An 18,043-nucleotide genomic window follows, 5' to 3' on the forward strand; every position below is an offset into this window, starting at 1 on the left:
TGACCTGGCCTGGTCACGTTTATTTGACGAGAACCGAGCTGCTACTGGTAGGGGCAGTGGTGAGACGCCAGAGTCTCGTGCAGTCCCCTCCCCTGGGCCCCCCATTGGCCCACAGCCACCAGAGAAGCGCCGCCACATGACCGCAGCCTGCCTCCTGGCACAGAGGCTGAAGCCCGCTCTGTCCTCCCGCCCCTCAAGGCCGCACAGCCCAGTGAGCAGAGGTTCCCCCCCGCTCCGCCACCCTGGGCAGGGAAGGGCATTATCGTACAGGCCCAGCTCCACATTTAATTGTTGCCCACCACACCAGTAACCTCAGAGAAGCAGAGAGAAACAGCAGTGCCCATCCTGGGGAAGGGGGCCCTCAGGTTGGCGTCAGAGCAGCTGGGGGTGAGGGAAAGCGGGAGGCTTGGCTCCCACCTGGCCCCACAAACCAGAAGTCTCAATCCCTCGACCCCTGCAGAACTCCCTCCCCCCGATTTGTTAAAATGCAGGTCCCCAGGCCTTGCCTCTGGTGCCTGGTATTCCCTCTGACGGCTGGCCCAGGAGCACATCAGCACACCTGGAGCGTCACAGATGGCCCTGACCCGCCGCGGGGGGGCGGGGGGGGGGGGCTCTCCCTTCTGTGACTGCAGGATGATAGCTCCCTCTGCTGGCCGTGCTCCACTGCTGCAGGCCATGCTGGCAGCCAGATAGCTAGAACCCACCAGGGACGCACTAATGCTGGGGAAAGCGACTGGATGCTCCCCGCCACTGGTGGGGGCCCCAGGATAATCCTCTGAGCCCTTGGGGAGGAGGGGACCCACTTGTAGTCATGTCTGCTTCCCCGCCCAGCAGTCTGGTCCAACAGTATGAAACAATTAAATCCACAGGGGTAAACAGCCGCTCCCACCGCCCCTCAGCTTGGTGTGGCTGTCTCAGGGGCCATGTGCCTACCTTTACCACCACCAGTTCCAGAAGAAGCCAAGAGCAGCGATGGCGAGGAGGCCTGGATTGGCCTGCTATCCACCTTGGGGCCAGGGCTTCCCAGCCTGCTAGCACTAGCTGGAGGGGACCAACACGAAGCAGGGAGGTCGAGGCAAGCACTGGGTGGACTATGGGTGCCAGGCGCTGCAGAAGGGGGTGGGGGGAGTGGTCAGGGCCTCTCTTCTTGCATGGGAAAGGAGGTGGGGGGGGCAGTTCTCAGCCAGAGCTCTGGGTCCTGGCACAGTTCTAATAGCCCTTCTCCTATACTCCAAGAACGGAACACTGAAACCACAGAACAAGGAAAAATGCACAAAGGTCTGCAGGCTGTGGAGCTGCAAGGGAGAGCTGGGGTGGGTCTGCCACCTGGTGGCCATTACCTGTGCTGCAATGTCTGGTACCTGCTGCGGTCAGCTGGCCCTACACCTGCCACAGGAAGGCGGGGGACCCCATTTCCTCACACCACACCGTCACACATGTGACACAGCTAGAGAGAGCGTGGGAGGTCCTTTCCACACTCCCCAAGCCACTGGTAGGAGCCTGCAACCCGCTGAGCCTGACCAAGGGTCACAAAGCCTGCCCAAAGGGGTACCTGGGTGGCTCAGTGGGTTAAAGCCTCTGCCTTCGGCTCAGGTCATGATCCCAGGGTCCTGGGATCGAGCCCCACATCAGGCTCTCTGCTCAGCGGGGAACCTGCTTCCTCCTCTCTCTGCCTGCCTGCCTCTCTGCCTACTTGTGATCTCTGTCAAATAAATAAAATCTTAAAAAAAAAAAAAAAAAAAGCCTGCCCAAAGCCCTGTGGAGTAAAAGACTGGTATTTTGCACCCCCTGGGGGGGTCATCTCTCCCCAAACCTCAGTTTTCTCATCTGTGAAATGGGAACGACGATAGCACCTCATAAGGCTGCCACGAGGATGTGGGAAGGACAGCAGGACTAATCCCATCTGCACCATGCCAGGGCGCTGGGCTCTGGGGCCACGGACACGCACGCGGGAAGCACAGGTTCTCCCTGCGGCGGCCCAGGCATGGGACAGAATTTGCCCACCTCCATGCACCATCCAGTGGCTCTTGATACCTGGACAGAGTGGTGTGACCACCACCACGATGACCTGGCCACTCTGGTCAGCTGTCTGTGGCTATCCGTCCACCTGTTCTGGACACTTCACGTAGGCACCAGAAAACACCACGTGGCCTTCTGCTTGGTCTTCTTTCATGGGTGTGCGGGGTCCCCGTGTGTCCGTACTCCGCTTGTTTTTATTGCCAAATACTATCCTATTGTCCGGCTAGAGCAGATTTTATTCATCCATTCATCGGTGAGCAGACACCTGAGTTGCTTCCCACTCTCGGCTATTACAAATTATGCCATATAAATATTTGTGGCAGGGGGCGTAGGGTTGCATTTCTCTAACTCTACAACAACAGATTTATATGTAAACTATATTCTATATACTTAGGCGTGGAATTGCCGGTGACCCTCCGTTTAACTTTCCGGGGACCGGTTGGGTGGCTGCACAGTTTTACATTCTCGCCAGAGATGCGAGGGACCCACTTCTGTCTCCATATTCACTGTCACTCTTGGGGGTCATCTTACTTTTTATCACTCTGTTGTGTCTGCTCAAAATCTGTAAGCTGGAACTCTAGTAATGCCCAGTGTGACAGCATCTGGAGGTGGGGAGTTTTGGAGGTAATTATAACTCCCTAAGGTCATGAGGGTGGGGCTCACGGGAAGGGATTAATACCCTTTTAAAAGAGGAAGAGCGGGGGCACCTGGGTGGCTCAGTGGGTTAAACCTCTGCCTTCGGCTCAGGTTATGATCTCAGGGTCCTGCGATGGAGCCCTACATCGGGCTCTCTGCTCGGCGGGGAGCCTGCTTCCTCCTCTCTGCCTACAGTGATCTCTGTCAAATAAATAAATAAAATCTTTAAAAAAAAAAAAAAAAGAGGAAGAGCGGATGTCCCCAACCTGCAAGCGTGCGTCAGGAGAAGGCAATGGAAGACGGAACTAGAGACCCACATGCGACACGAGGGCCACCCACCAGATACCAAATCTGCCAGCACCCCGATCTTGGACTTTGCAGCACTGGGAGAAAGAAATGTTTGCTCAGACCAGCGAGAGTCTATGCTCATTGGTTACAGTAGCCCCAACTGGCCAATTGTGGGAGCTCTCTATCCAAGTCCCTTATGAGACTCTGGTCGGCAAATATTTTATCCTAGTCTCTGGGTCTGTTTTTAAAAATCTTTCTTTGGATTATAGACTTAAAGTTACAAGAAAAGTGTAGTGGTCTCTTGACCTGTCACCCAGCTTTTCCCATTGGTGGCATCTTAGAGAACGGGTACGTTTCCGAACTGGGAAATAGACATTTCCACAGTGTGTCCTGTGACTCTAGACTTAACTCGGCTTTCACCAGGGTTCGTGTCTTTCTCATTTGTGGTACCTGAAGGTTTTCCCTTCTTCTCTTTGCTGGGAGGAGGAGGGGGAAACAGGGATGTGAGGTACATCACGGCAGCTGGGGGGCCAGATGCTTCTTCCCCCCAGTGAGGACCCTGTGCTTCCTGGAGCCCAGGATCCACACAGGCATCTCTAGCTGCAGAGATGGGGTCACAGCTGTACCCCCTGCTCCCACCGAAGGTTCCCTCCCAGATGGCGTGTTGTGGGTAGGGACCCAGGTCCCGTTATAAGGAAAGCCACCACCTCAAACAGCCTCTCCTGCTTCCCAGGCTCTAACCTCCAGGGGTTCAGAGGATCATACTTTAATAACCGACGCATTTCAGAGGCAGTTTCCAGCCACACACACACACACCCATCAGAAGATGGCCTGCCTGGGGCTCCCTTGTGGCCTCTCGGTCTCCCTCTGGGAAAGGAGAGAGGTAATAGGAGATTATGGGGACACCGGGGAGATGCCCTGTGTAGGATTCCAGAAATCACAGACCCTCGGGAATCTGGGGGCTCTGGATCTGTGGATTGGAAGTATAGATCACAGAAAATAACGAAGCACAGAAAATGGGAAGAGGAGGGTACAATCCTAGGGCTCCTTCCCCTGCCCCAAGTGGCAGCTCAGTGGGGCCCCCCAGGCCAGGTCTCCTGCTCCCAGTGTCCACTCCAGAGAAAGGGGGTCACCCAGTGATCACCCTCCTAGGGCAAGAGGAAGAAAGTTTTCCCCAAGTCGAGTCCTGCAAAAGGCCAATGTAGCAGCTGCCTGTGGCCCAGGTCGGACTCACAGGGCGTGCAACTGTGTTGGTCCCATGCCGACACGCTCTAGGCACAGTTGTGGGAAGGATGAGCCTTGGGTCCAGCAGGGAGGGCTGGGGGAACTTTTCAGGGTTCCATGGGACCTCAGGGTTGAGGGTCCTGCGGCTGGCCCTATGGCCTGGGCCTGACCCAGGAGGTATCCTGCTCCCAGCCCCTCTGGGACTTGAGAGGAACAACAACGTCAGCAGCAAAGAGGGACCAAGAAGCTACGGCAGCCTCTGCGTCGGTCAGCTCAGGCCACCCTAACCAGAGACCACAGGCTGGACGGCTCAAAACAGAAACTAAGTTCTCACAGTTCTGGAGGCTGGGAGGTCCAAGACAAAAACGCCAGCAGTTTCTGGTGAGGAGTTGCCTCCTGGCTTGGAGATGTGGCCTTCCTCCCTCCACGAGCGTGCAGAGAGAACGTGTGGTCTGCGGTCTCCTCTCTAAGGATGCTAATCCTATGGGGCCAGGGTCCCATGCTTCTAGCCTCACTTAAGCTCAATCACCTTCTTGGAGCCTCTATCCCCAAATCCAGACACACTAGGGTTTAGGGCTTCAACCTAGGAGTGTGAGCGGGACGTGGTTCAGTGCATTAACAGCCTCCGCATCGGCCAAGTTCACGGCAACCCACCTGGGGCGGCCTGAGTCTCCATCCCTGCATGGTGGTGGGAAGTTTATGGGTACCCGAGTCATACATGGCCTGTCTTTATGCTCCCATCTGTGACTCCAGATCTGAGCATTCAATCAATATGCTTGTCACATTTTCGTGATGGGGGAGGGGGGGTTGGGAGGGAGGCAGCTGACCAGTTTTAACAGAAACTCCCTGTCCCTATGCCATGCCTTAAACTCAGGAGGCTTCTACCTCTACTGCTCCACGTTCGAAAGACTGAAGAAGCCACCACCCAACTCAGAAATGGATGAGAAGCTTTATCCCCACGAGAAGGTATTTGGAGACAAGCCAGGGTCCATGAGGGCAGGAGTTTGGGGTGGGTCTAAAGTATGGAGCCCACCTGGAATTTCACGTTTGCAGGTCTCAGGGACATGGGCTCAGCAGCTAGCCAGTCGCGCCACCCTCAGAGGCCCGGGTTGTGTCCTGCGGGAGGAGGAACCCACACCCCCACCTGCAGGGCCAGGGAGGGATGGACTTATGGACCAGAGACCCCAGCGGCAGCTATGCCTCCCGGCAGTCACACAGCACCGAAACTGCGAGAGGCACGCTGGAACAAAGCAGCAGCTTTCAGGCAGCTGCCTGCCCCCACACCGTGGGGCTGCAGAAGGCTCTCCCCCACTAACTCCAGGTCCTGTTGATTTTACTTCCCGAATGACCCCAACACATCACCTCCTGCCTCATCCTGGTCTAGACCTCCACTACCTCTCCTTACGCAGGTGATAGCGGCTGCCAGCTGCCTCTTGACCTCCTTTCATCCCCCCAGCTCATTCTCTGTGTGGCAGCCCAAGGAACCTTCTAGAACCTGGCACAAGCACTCTTTTGTTCAAAGGCCCCCTTCCCACAACTCCTACTGGATGAACCTCAGATACTGGCTGAGGCCCGCAATGGCCTCCTCCTGCAACCCCCACCCCCATCCAGCCTCGTCTGAAACCGTCTCGCCTGTACCGTCTAAGCCCCAGCTCCAGCCCAGCTTCTCTTGGTTCTCTCCCACTTCCTCTTCTGCCTCCTACCCCTCCCCAGTCTGGGCGGTGCCTCCACGTGTAGGGCTGAGGAAAACACAAGTCAGTCTGGCCCAGGAACAGGGGACCAAAAAGGAAGAAGCCAGAGCTTGGCGGGGGTGGAGGGTACAATCAGAAGAGACTTCTGAGAGGAGGTGGCATCTAGGAGACAGACCGGATTCTGACTGAGCGAGCCATGTATAACCCGGGGGTGGGCGAGGGCCTTCTGAGAGGAGGGCACAGCCTGGCTGGGCAACAGTAAAGGTTTATATATTGACAAGAGGCCTCACAGAGGGGGTCCAGTGATACAGCCTTGAATGCTCCCATCATGATGCTTGAAAAGATTTCCAGTGTTTCTTCCTTTCTTCCCTTCTTTCTCCAGTGTTTCACTGAATGCTTTCCAGGGCCCAGGTTCTGTGTGAAGAGGAAGCCAAAGGGGAGGAGCCCCAGTCCACAACTTCTAGGCCCATGGTTTCTGGAAGCTGGGAGATCTCCATAGACACCAAGTCCTAAGCCCCAAGCCATTCTCGTGTGGCCTTCCTTTGCCAAGACAGCGCCGGCGAAACGTCTCCAAAAGGGTTTAGCTAGACCAAGACAAAGTAAACATGGAGAGCACTGGAAGTCTGAGATTAAATCAAATCTAGATTCATCAGACTTTCCAGAGAGGCCTGACCCTCCCCCACCGGAGAGTCCCCCACCTTTCTGCTCGTACCCCCCCCCACACCCAAAAAGTCTGTGCAGAAGCCCCAGCACCGTCAGCATCTCCAGGGCCACTCACCTGCTCCCCAGCCACCTCTGGAGATTGCAGATCTCCATATCCCAGTGGCAAACCCCATTTCCTCCACTCTGCTGCTTTTCCCTCCCTCACCGGTCCTCCCTTCTGCCTCAAACAGAGTAACAGAAGCGGGAGGGGGATGAAGCAGAGAGAGAAATTTTAATCTTCTCATCAGAAGTTGTCAACAAATGACAAATCAGACAAAGCCTTTCTTAGCGAAATAGTTCTGAATTCTCATGTTTCCAAGGGTTACCTAGAAAACGGCCTAGGAGAAATCCCCCCACCCACCCGCCACACCTCTATATTTCTTCCTTTCATACGGGGAGTATATTTGTTACTTTCTATCGTGGTGATGTGTTCTAGATTGTGAAATCCTTAAAGCCTGTGTAGTCTTCTGGTTCATCTTAAGTTATTCATTCATTCATTCATTCATTTAGAAAGTGGGAGGGAGAGACTCTTAAGCAGGCTCCATGCCCAGTGAAAAGCCAGACATGGGGCTCAATCTCATGATTCTGAGATCATGGCCTGAACTGAAATCAAGAGCCAGACGCTTAACTGACCAAGCCACCCAGGGGCCCCTGAATTTCATCTTATTGAGAACATTGGCTATTTTTTGAATTCCCATAAAAATTATCAGGTTCTGTTCTAGGATGTACTTTCTGGATACTTTCTATAGTAACCCCTAAATCGTGATGTTCCCCATTCTGGCTTCTGGGAACAGGCCCTATTCCTAACCTGTGTGAGTTCTGAGGATGATTACCTCTCATGAACGGAAAGCGTTCTTTCTCCCAGCCTTGGGTCTGTTCCCTACATGCCTGTAGGGATGGGCACTCAGCTGAGTCCCGGGAGAAGGTCCCTGGCAGCTCTCCAGGCTTCTCAGACTCTCTCCTCTTCCGTGGGCTGCATTGTAAATTCTAGCCACCTTGGCTTCCCTGAACTTCCAGCTTCTTCTTCTCAACTTGAGGAGCCCCCTGGGCCCCACCTGTGTTCCCCTTCCCTGTCCTCAGCCCGGAGACTGTCTCCCAGCAATAAAGTCATGGCAATCACAGGGTTCACCTCCTTTGTTCCCCATCTCCCAGGGAGTCCTAACCTTCATTGCTTGATGTCCAGCGTCTTGAGAACTGTTCCTTCATTGATTTTATCTTGTTGTTTAGGGTTTTTTGTTTGTTTGTTTATTTTTTTCAGGCAGGAAGGTAAATCCAGTCCCTTTACTCCATCTTGGCCGAAAGCGGGATTCCACATCATTTATTTGGATAAATGAATGATGGTAAGTTTGTATGATGGACTATACAACCACAAAAAGGAATACTTCAGCCAGTCCCAGAAGATTATATATTGCCTGATTCTATTTATATGACATGTCCTGAATAGGTCAATCTATAGGCAGAAAGTCTAGAGTTGGGGTATGGGACAGTTGGGGGTAGTGCTTAAAGGGTCTGAGGTTTCTTTTTGGGTGATGACACTGTTCTAACACGGATCGTGGTGATGGTCACACAACTCCATGAACATACTGAAAACCAGCAAACTGTACACCAGAAATGGGTAGACTCTATCCTATGTGAATTTCAAGGCGCTCACAGAAAGGAAAAACTTGCACTTGAGCTACAGGCTTTGGCAAAAAATCAATTTTTTAAAAAAGATTTTATTTATTTATTTGACAGAGAGAGATCACAAGTAGAGAGGCAGGCAGAGAGAGAGGAGGAAGCAGGCTCCCTGCTGAGCAGAGAGAACCTGATGCGGGGCTCGATCCCAGGACCCTGAGACCATGACCTGAGCCGAAGGCAGAGGCTTTAACCCACTGAGCCACCCAGGTGCCCCGGCAAAAAATCAATTTTGAAAGCATGCCACGGGCATATGCAGGGACAGAAGGATCCTTAGGACAGAGACTGTTTATATGAAGCTTAAAAACATGCAAAACCACTCCTTAGCCTATGCTCAGGGACGCAGAGAAATGCTCCTCACTCTGGAAACAGATTCTGGTCCCTTCGGAATAACACAGACAAAAGGAGGAGGCTGCACGCTAGGGAGGGAGGTCGGCGGGGGGCGGGCAGTTTTAGCTCTCATGTTTTATTTCTCAGTCCGGGGCAGAATCCTTCTCTATACTTTCCTTTATGTCTGAGAGTTTTCTTAACAGGATGACTTGCCAGATCAGTCACTGCTGACATCCGTCAGGTGCACCTGCTCCCCGTGCACTCCCGCCCGCGCCCAGGCTCTGACTCGCCATTGCAGATGCAGAAGAAACACCAAAAGCTTAAGAACCCAACCTTTGCCTCCTGGAGCTTGTTTTTCGCTTCCTCCAGAGTAATGCAGTTTTGCTAACACCCTTGCACCTGCTGGGTTTTCCCCAACCTTCCAAAACTCCAAGACAAACCTACCCGAGCTCCTAAAGACAGCTGCCCATGGAACCGTGTGGGGTGCTTCTCGCCGCCTCCACCGAGGGCCGCTCTGCCCTCTCCTGCCTGCCCTTCCCCATTAACACAGCCACACCCCACCCCCCCACGCCAAGAAATGCCAGTCTCCTAGTCTCCCCCCTGCAGGCCACACACCCAGCAGGTGCTGGTTGATCCACTTCTCAAAGCCAACCTCCTTACCTCCAGCTGGTGTCCCTCCCTCTCGGAGAGCTCACTTTGTAGCCCACCCCACGCAGGCTTGGGCCTGGATCAGGCCTGGCCTCATGGCCAGGTGGGGAGCAGAGGGCCCCACCACAGGTAGGCGGGGGCTGGGAGCAGGGCTGCCACTCAGGGCACCAAAGATCCCTGGGCCCCGCATACACAGGGCTCTGCCCAGCTCCCAGCCCTCTGTTCTCTTCTGTCCCTCTGTCTGAACTGCTGCTCCCACCCTAGCCTCTCACCCGCTCATTCTTTTTAACTTTCAAAAACTGAAATGTCACCTCCATCAAGAAAAGCACAGAGAACCGATACACAGTGTAACAAATCATTATAAAGAGATACCTGGTCACTGGCAGTCAGGTCAAGAGACAGAACACTTAGCTGTTCTTTAAAAAACAAACAAACAAAAAAACACCTTTAAGAGGGGGCCTGGGTGGCTCAGTGCGTTAAAGCCTCTGCCTTTGGCTCAGGTCATGATCTCAGGGTCCTGGAATCCAGCCCTGCATCGGGCTCTCTGCTCAGCAGGAAGCCTGCTTCCCCCTCTCCCTCTCTGCCTGCCTGCCTACTTGTGTTCTCTCTCTATCAAACAAATAAATAAAATCTTTTTAAAAAATAAATAATGGGGCGCCTGGGTGGCTCAGTCGTGGGGTATCTGCCTTCTGCTCTGGTCATGATCCCAAGGTCCTGGGATCGAGCCCCGCATCGGGCTCCCTGCTCAGCGGGAGGCCTTCTTCTTCCTCTCCCACTCCCCCTGTTTGTGTTCCCTCTCTCGCTGTGTCTTGCTCTATCAAATAAATATATAAAATCTTTAAAAAATAAGTAAATATAAGTAAATAAATAAACAAACACCTTTAGGAAGGCGCCTGGGTGACTCAGTGGGTTAAGCCTCTGCCTCAGGTCATGATCTCAGGTCCTGGGATCAAGCCCTGCATTGGGTTCTCTGCTCAGTAGGGAGCCTGCTTCCCCCCCTCTCTCTGCCTGCCTACTTGTGTTCTCTATCAAATAAATAAATAAAATATTTTTTAAAAAATAAAAATAAATAAATAAACACCTTTAGGGGCGCCTGGGTGACTCTCAGTCTGTTGAGAGTCTGACTCTTGATTTCTGCTCAGGTCAGAATCTCAGGGTCTTGAGATCAGCCCGGGGCGGGCCCCTCACTCAGTAGGGAATCTGCTTCTCACCCTCTGCCCCTCCTCCCTGGCACACTGCCTCTCCCTCTCTCTCAAATAATCTTTAGAAAATGCCTTTAAACATTATGAAACGTTTTGAATGTCAAGATAGGCACAGAGATTAAAATAGCATCCAGAGACCCTCCACTGAGTTTTATAAACCTCTAAAGATTTTCCTTATGTGCATAAAACATTTGTTTTAGGAGCGAAACATTACAGCCCTTCAGGTACCCTAAAGCCCTTCCTCACCCCCAGCAGTGGCCAGGGTCCCAGCCCAGCGTTCCCACTGCCGCTCCGTGAACGGGCACATCGCACACAACTTCAGCCTGAGCTCAGGCTGTGGATTTCATCACCCCGCACACTCGTCCTTCTCCGTTGTGCTTTTCCCTCAACGTGGCTTTGAGATTTTATCACCGTTGACGCAGATGGCTTTCTTCCATGGAGAAAGCAGACAAGCCAGGGTCCTGCTGCCCGAATTCACCTGCAGCTCCTGATCTCATATCCTGACTAGGACACTGGGGTTGTGTCCAACTCGGGATCTCACAAACTACGAACCAACGAACCTTCTTGCCCCTCCGACTTTCAATGTCACCACTACGACTTTCGCCAGCCGAGAAAACTCTGGGTCTCCAGTATCCCCAGAGAGTGCCAAATTGCCTTCCAGCGGGAGGGGGCTGATGTACATTCCCCAGCCTTGCTAAGAGGGACCCACTGCTGCTTCGCATTTCAGCAGTTAGCAGACTGCAGGTGTGTCAGGGACTTACTTGTTCTATAGATCTCCAGATTAGAGGTCTCTCTCTTCCTCCAGAAGGCCTCTCCCTGCCCTTGCTGCTCTCCCAGGAAGAGCCAGCAAGTCCTCTGTGTACCCACAGCCCAGAGGGTGCCCCACCCCAAGTCCCTGTCATTGTCTCCTTAACCTGCCTCCCCCTAGAGACCATGAGGCCTCCTCCTTGCTCCCAGCGTCCTGACATGCAGTCAGCGCTTACTGAATGCTCACAGAATGAATCGAGTCCAGCCTTCATCTCAGAGTCAGGACCACAGATGTGCTAGAAAAGCCCCCGGCACAGGATCTAGAAACATCAGTGCAACTTGCCTGGCCACGGCCCGGATCCCACCAGCAGGGGAGGCATCTGGGGGCCTCCGGAAGGTTCCCCAGCCCTGCCTCTGGAACACGCGGGGCAGGGGCACGAGAGGTGAGGAGAGACCAGTGTGGGCTGTAAGACCCAACAAGAGGGGGCCTCAACGTCTCTAGACACTGGATGTCCTTTTTGTGGCAGCCAGAACTTCCAACAGAATTTCCTGACAGTGGTAATTACTGCCTTTCGTATCATTTGGCTTTAACTGGTGCCAAGAATCGTGGCATTTGACATTCAAATTTTGTTTTTCGTCATTTAAATCCACATGAGACCCACTCACCATTCATACCAGTCTTAGACAGTCACTTTCCTGCTGTCGAGCTGGCTCTCGGCCCAGAGCCCACAGCGAGGGCAGGAGTGGAGCGAGGACCCTGCTGCCCGGTCCGGAGCCAGCTCCCGACTCGCCGTCTGCAGCTCTTCGTTCCCAACCCAGGGAAACCCTGTCCCCTCCCTTTCTACACAATTCCTGGACACCAGTAGCCGGGGCCCAGCCATGACTTGTCAGGAGACAAACACATACGGATAAAGGGTTCACGAGCTCAGAATAAGAACAATGGGCTTAGGTTTCCTGAGTATTCACTGTGTGCCGAGACGCATGGAGAGCTTTCCACGCAGCAGCTTCCCAACTGCCTTGAGCAGGTTATATACAAGCTACAGGTGAAACACCAAGTCACAGCCTGGGCCAGGCAGGTGGAGACCCGGCCCGGGCTCTGCACCTGTGTCTTACAGGTGGGTCATCAGCACTGCCCCCTGCTGGCCAGATCAAAACAAAGGCATTGGATATCCCGCTATTGTCCAACCTGAAAACCAGGGTGTAAAGACAATCTTTTTTTTTTTTTTTTTTTTTGAACATACATTGTTTCCAAACGGAGAATTCGGGCACGTTTAAGCTTAACGAGATCCATTTCCAATTCAAAGCAAGCCTTTCGAAGTGTGTTATTTTTAACTTGTTATTGACGCAAAGTATGCCGAATTCACCTAATTGTTTCTGAATTCATTATTTAAAACCCAGGAAGTTGCTTGGAGAAGGCTTGCCAAAATTAGTGATGGCAGGTTTGTGCTGGACTCTGGCCAGCCGCTGCTGCTTTGCTCTTGAACGGGGTCCCACCCTCAGCTGAGGCTTTGGGCCTCTGCCATTCACCAGCTGGTAGACACTGTCTTCTGAGGTCCGTGGACTCTGGTCCCCTGCCATTGCTAAGGCCATAAGGCAGGACTGGCAGCCTTCCTTGCTTGAGTCTATTAGTCACCCTTGGCCCCTCCCCATGCCAGAGCAGGGGCAGGGCAGCAGAGAGGGAGGCACAGGATGGTGCTGGGGGTCTAGCAAGTGCTCAGTGGACTCGTCGTGCTCACTCGTGTTCATTCATCAGCATTTACTGACCACCCACTGTATGCCAGGGTCGGGGTGAACCTGAAATAGGCAGAAAGGAGGAGCCACGCTGGTGTCCTACAGGAGGGGGACTTTGCGGGCACACCTGGCTGCTCCAAGGGTCTGCCTTTGTCCCAGCCTCTGCCTCCCCGTGTGACCTGGCCCAGCCCCCTTTCTCCTCTAACCCCAGTGCTCCATTGTGAATCCAGGGAGAGCCCCACTGAAGACCCAGTCTCCAAGCGTCCTTCCAGCTCCCAGGCAGCCTGCCTGTGCCCCCTCCTAGCTGCCTCCACTGTCTCTGCCCGTCACCAGGCCCACCTCCCCTCTTCCTGGAGCTGCTGAGGATCCCTGACAGCTCCTAAGCAAGCCTGGGAGACTGCTTGTTTCTGTGGAAAACATCACCGCTGAGCCTCTGGCCCAGAGCCCTTGGACAGATTGTCCTTAACCTCCCAGAGCCTCGGTTTGCAGGTGTGTAAAATGGGGACACTAACTGTTATTACCTCACGGGGCTGTTTTGGGATTCTCAGCCTTCGATGGTGGAGGGAAAGCGTCAAGTGCAGTGCTGGACCCAGAGTGTCACCTTCATGGGCTCTTGAGACTGCTAAATCAGCGCAGTGGAGAGACGGCTCCAAATGATGCCTGTTGAGCTCCCGGCACAGAGCAGGAACCTGTTCTATGAGGCAACGCCTGAATTCGGGAACACAGCCCAGACCGCCACCCCACCCACAGCGCACCTGTCTACCGTCACAGGTGCAATCAATAGAAAGCCAAGCTCCCCTCTCAGAAGGTGGGAAAGAAAAATGCCTTCCCAAGAAGGCTTTGAGATTTGTATGCTGCTTAATGTGGGTTGAGCAGCAAAGGGCTGGGCTTTCAGAGTGTGCGTTTCTTGGCAGGGAAAGAGAAGAAACCGGGGGTCTTCTAAGGCCACTGAAAAAGCCCGATTTGGGGACTGGTATTAAAGTTCCAAAGGTTGAAATCACTGAGGCTACAGCCGCTCAAGTTTGGATTCAATCATATGAGAGACCCAGGGAGTACCCCAGTGCCCCAAACCTCACAGGTCTGGCATCGCCTGGGCCGTACTGACTCAGGCCTGGCTCACACCTTTGGGGGTCTTCCTTTGCCCCTTCTTTGCTTCCAGGTTCCTTTTTTCAGTTGCGTGCATCTCCCCTTGGCCGGCACCAAGGAGATAAGAAGGTGCCTGGGAAGGTTGTCAGGACTCAGAGGAACCAAAACAGGGTTTCCAGCCTCCAGTCTCACACAGGGCAGCCTAAGGTCACCTAGTGGGCACAGTTAGGGCACAGGAGGGAGCCAGGTCCTATCCAGCTTAGCGGGGTCAAGGAGAAGGCAGGTGCATGGTGGGCTGCAGTGGGGACGTCTTGGAGCCCACTAGCCCCTCCCATCTTGGCAAATGCAACACACCTCCTTATTTCCTGCTAATAAAATCTGCGATAAACCTCCCAGCTCGTATCAGCTGTGCACACCTTAACAAGGAATAAATTGAGGAAATGTGACCGTAATGTTGGGGTGGATGCCAGAGACTAGATTGGAGATATGGACCAGCCCTAGGACCCTGTTAAAGGTCAGGATAGATACCCAGATGTATAACTTCTGCATCCCTGAGCCTCTGCAAAATGATCCTCCAGCACCTCCTTGCTGGAACAATCCCCCAGGGACTAAGGACACAGACAGAGGTGGGTTAAGAACTCATCACAGTGTCTGGTGCAAAGCGGGTCCTCCCTGGTCTGAGCCAGCAGCAGCACCTGCCAGCCAGACGACCACCAGAGGGCGCTGTAGCCCAGCCAGCCCTGAGCCTTCCAGCAGGGGACCTCTGGGACCACGGAGGGGGCGCGGGAACACGGTGGTTTGGGAGGTACAGGACTTCGCCTTCCAGAGTGTAGCCTATTCAGAGCAACGTTTCCTGACTTCACTTGGATGACTGGGCAAAATGCAGATTCCTGGCTCCCACCCAACTGGCTCCTGATCCCGATGCAGCTTGGACCCTCTGGGGAGCTTTGAAAATACTGAGGGCCGGTCCCCCTCCAGAGGTGACCATTCGACCAGAGGCAGCCCAGGCATGGCACTCCAGCTCGCTGCCAGCCCTGAGACCTGCCGCTTGAAACTTGGCACGGTGGCCATATCTCATCGGTACGCACAGTACACCGAATCTGACAGCCCCTGCCTTAAAGGGACTTGTGTGGTCATTCATTCACCCCTCTCTGTAGACCTGCCCTGTGCTCCCAGATCTCTGGGTGCCTTCCTAAGCTGGCACATTCTAACCTGCTCGTTTGGGTCCCTTGGCCTTGCTGGTACTTGACCAGCTCCCCAACTGTTGGGCCTTCTGCTCACTTCCCCAGTAATCCATGCAGTGGCCGGCCAGCCTCCTGGGGCCTGTGGGTGAGGCTCCCCCGTAGCTCTGCCTGAGAAGGGGGATGGCTGGGACATGGGGCCGGTGCCTCAGAGGTTTTCATCCAAGCTGCCAAATGGGCCCTCCACCCCTTCCAGTCCGGTGAGATTCCCAGCTGGCAGGCCCTCTGTCCTGACCACCTTTCATCCCGTTGAGGGGACGGAGTCACAGTGGCTGCTGATTACAAAGCATATTTGCAGTGTCCTGAGTCCATGGGGGTACACTTAGAGACCTCATCCTCCCCCACACGTAGCAGCACGGTTATCCCCATTTGACAAAAAGCTGAAGCTCTGGGAGGTTGTCACTCATGGAAGTCACCAACTAGGGACATGAAGGATTTGAACCCAGAGCCATCTGTCAGCAGAGTCCATGCTCCTGCCCCCCACCCCGGCCTCCTGCCTCTGCGCCACCCTGCCCAGTACCGAGTGAGGGGCCCCGGGTGCAGCGGGCACAGCGCTCCCTCTGGCCCTTGTCCTGGGGGCCGACAGCCCTGCTGTTTGCACACCTGCCTGCTTCTAGAAGACATCCGAGTCCAGTGACAATGTGGCTCTGGGCCCAGCCATGAGAGACATTTCCTGAGGCCACCAGGCCTGGCCCCTTGCAGCTCTGAGAACAGGCCTGGAGGCAAAAAGCTTCCAGCCTCCCACGTAGTGAGGCAGGATCCTGGTAGCCCCTTCCCCATCCCCATTCTCTGGCTGCTTGAGGTGGGCCCCACAGGCCCAGCCCCTGCCATTTCTTAGGCCCACACTGTGGGCTACCAGCATCAGACCTGAAGGGGCTCCCCAGAACCAGGAGCTCCTCAAAGCAGCAGGATTGTCCCACTTTATAGATGACGGGAACTGAGTCCCAGTGGAAAAACTCGTGGATGGCAGAGTGGGACTTGAACTCCAGGCTCCTGGCTTTCGGCACCATGTTCTCCCCACCACCCTCCACTGCCTCTGGCTGACAAACCACTTGCCCCATCTCCACACAGGAGCAAGCAGGGTCCTCAGTGTGAGGGTCTGCCTTGGAGCTGAGGGAAAATGGAAGGAGCCTCGGAATTCAAACACCAACCATATTTTCGTTCTAAACCCACTCTAGACAGCCCCAGGGGAGCTCTTAGGGCCTGTGTGTGCTCGCAGCAGAGCTCAGGGACAGGTGTGCCCCAGTACAGCCTTGTGCCATCCTGGGTCCCCCACCTGTGAGCCCAAGGGACCAAGCCTCACTTCCAGGCTTTTCCCTGCCCTACATCAGAGCAGGGATTCCACGAGAGCATTTTCTGGAGAGGAGCTGGTGGATGGAGAGGGGAGGGGGACTTTATTCTCTTGAGGGAGTCGGCCCCACCCATCCCCGCGGCCCCCTCCCCCGGCCAGCACCAGCCCCACCTCTTCTCATCCTCTTCTCCCACCCTGCTCTCCTCCCTTCCCCAGGTAGGCCAGGACTCTTGAGAAATAGATTCTAGAACTCTAACACAGACTCTTTTGTAGCAGGGTCAGGGATACATAGCAATGAGGTGCGGAGTTCCATCTAGCATCACTTTGCCTTGTCCCCATTTTACAGATGAGGAAGCTGAGGCTTAACATGATTGATATGCCACGTCTTTCGGCTACTCTGGGATTTGAATCCAGATGGGCCTGAGGCCTGAGCTCCATTTCCTTCCTCGTCCCTGTCCTCCTCCCCGGTCTGGGCCAGCCTCCCAGCCTCTGCTCATGCCTCTGCCCTTCCACACTGGCCCTCACTCTCCTGACACCCTGTCGGCAGCTGCTCCCACTTCCTCCCATCCACCGCCCCACAGGCACATTCAGGGATCCCTTCTGCCACGCAGAGAAGCCTTCTGCTGTAGGCCCAGGGTCTCGGAGCCACAGGAGACCCATTAATACAAACACATTTGTACGAAAACCCAGGGGTCTGGGTCTGTAGCGAACAGCTCCAGGACAGCCGCCGAGGTGGGAGCAGCGGCCACCAGCTTCCTGGGACGAACATGTCCTGACAGCCAGCTCAGTACCATTCGGTGTTTATTTAGACACACAGATAAAAGAACCTGGTGGTTCAAACAGTTTCTGCTCCTTTTCTGTTCCTATATGTGTGTGTGTGTGTGTGTGTGTGTGTGTATGTATATATATATATTTAAAAAAAATCAACACATCACTAGTTCCCCCGTACGTTTCTCCTCTACTGAGCATTATATACAGCCTATTACATATGTGTGTGTGTGTGTGTGTATATATATGTATATATATATAATATATTTTTTCGATAGATAACTACATTCAAGTAATGAAACACAGGATTTACAATTTCCCTCTGACGGCAGAGGAAAAGCAAATTCACACAGGGTTCACAGAAGTACCATAAGAGCCCAGCCAGACAGGAGCCAAGGCCCCTCTTGGGGGCCAGGGGGCGGCAGCAGCACAAACCAGACAATCACACTGTTGCTAATTGTGGGTGGGCAGGCAGGTACCAATGAAGGGGGGGCACCGCCCAGCCTGCCGTGCCCAGGCTTCGTGGGCAGGCCACGCTGCCTGACCCAGGCTCCCCGGCTGGGGTGGTTTGGGGGGAGGCATATCTGGAAACCTCACTTTTCCAGGAATCTCTCAAATTTGGGGTTCACAAAGGAGAAGCCAGCAAATGCTGTTTGGTCCATGGAGTCGATGAGGTTCTTGTCGGTGTAGGAGAGACGCGCCTTCTCGTTCAGGAACTCCTGGTCGAAGTTGCTGAAGTCTCCAGGGGACTTCTGCGGGAAGAGG

At 54.2% G+C, this 18,043-nt stretch overlaps 1 protein-coding gene across 2 annotated transcripts in view; it reads right to left on the reverse strand.

The window, feature by feature from the left end:
• Positions 1–17,427: 17,427 nt before the first annotated feature.
• Positions 17,428–18,043, reverse strand: part of PRKCD (protein kinase C delta) — a 29,132-nt gene continuing 28,516 nt past the window's right edge. For both annotated transcript variants that reach the window (XM_047691891.1, XM_047691899.1), the window contains one exon: positions 17,428–18,030. In XM_047691891.1, coding sequence (XP_047547847.1) covers positions 17,872–18,030 — 159 coding nt within the window. In that variant the 3' untranslated portion in view covers positions 17,428–17,871. The remainder of the gene's footprint in view (positions 18,031–18,043) is intronic.

The sequence above is a fragment of the Lutra lutra genome, chromosome 1, assembly GCF_902655055.1.
Source record: "Lutra lutra chromosome 1, mLutLut1.2, whole genome shotgun sequence".
Taxonomy (NCBI): Eukaryota; Metazoa; Chordata; class Mammalia; order Carnivora; family Mustelidae; genus Lutra; species Lutra lutra.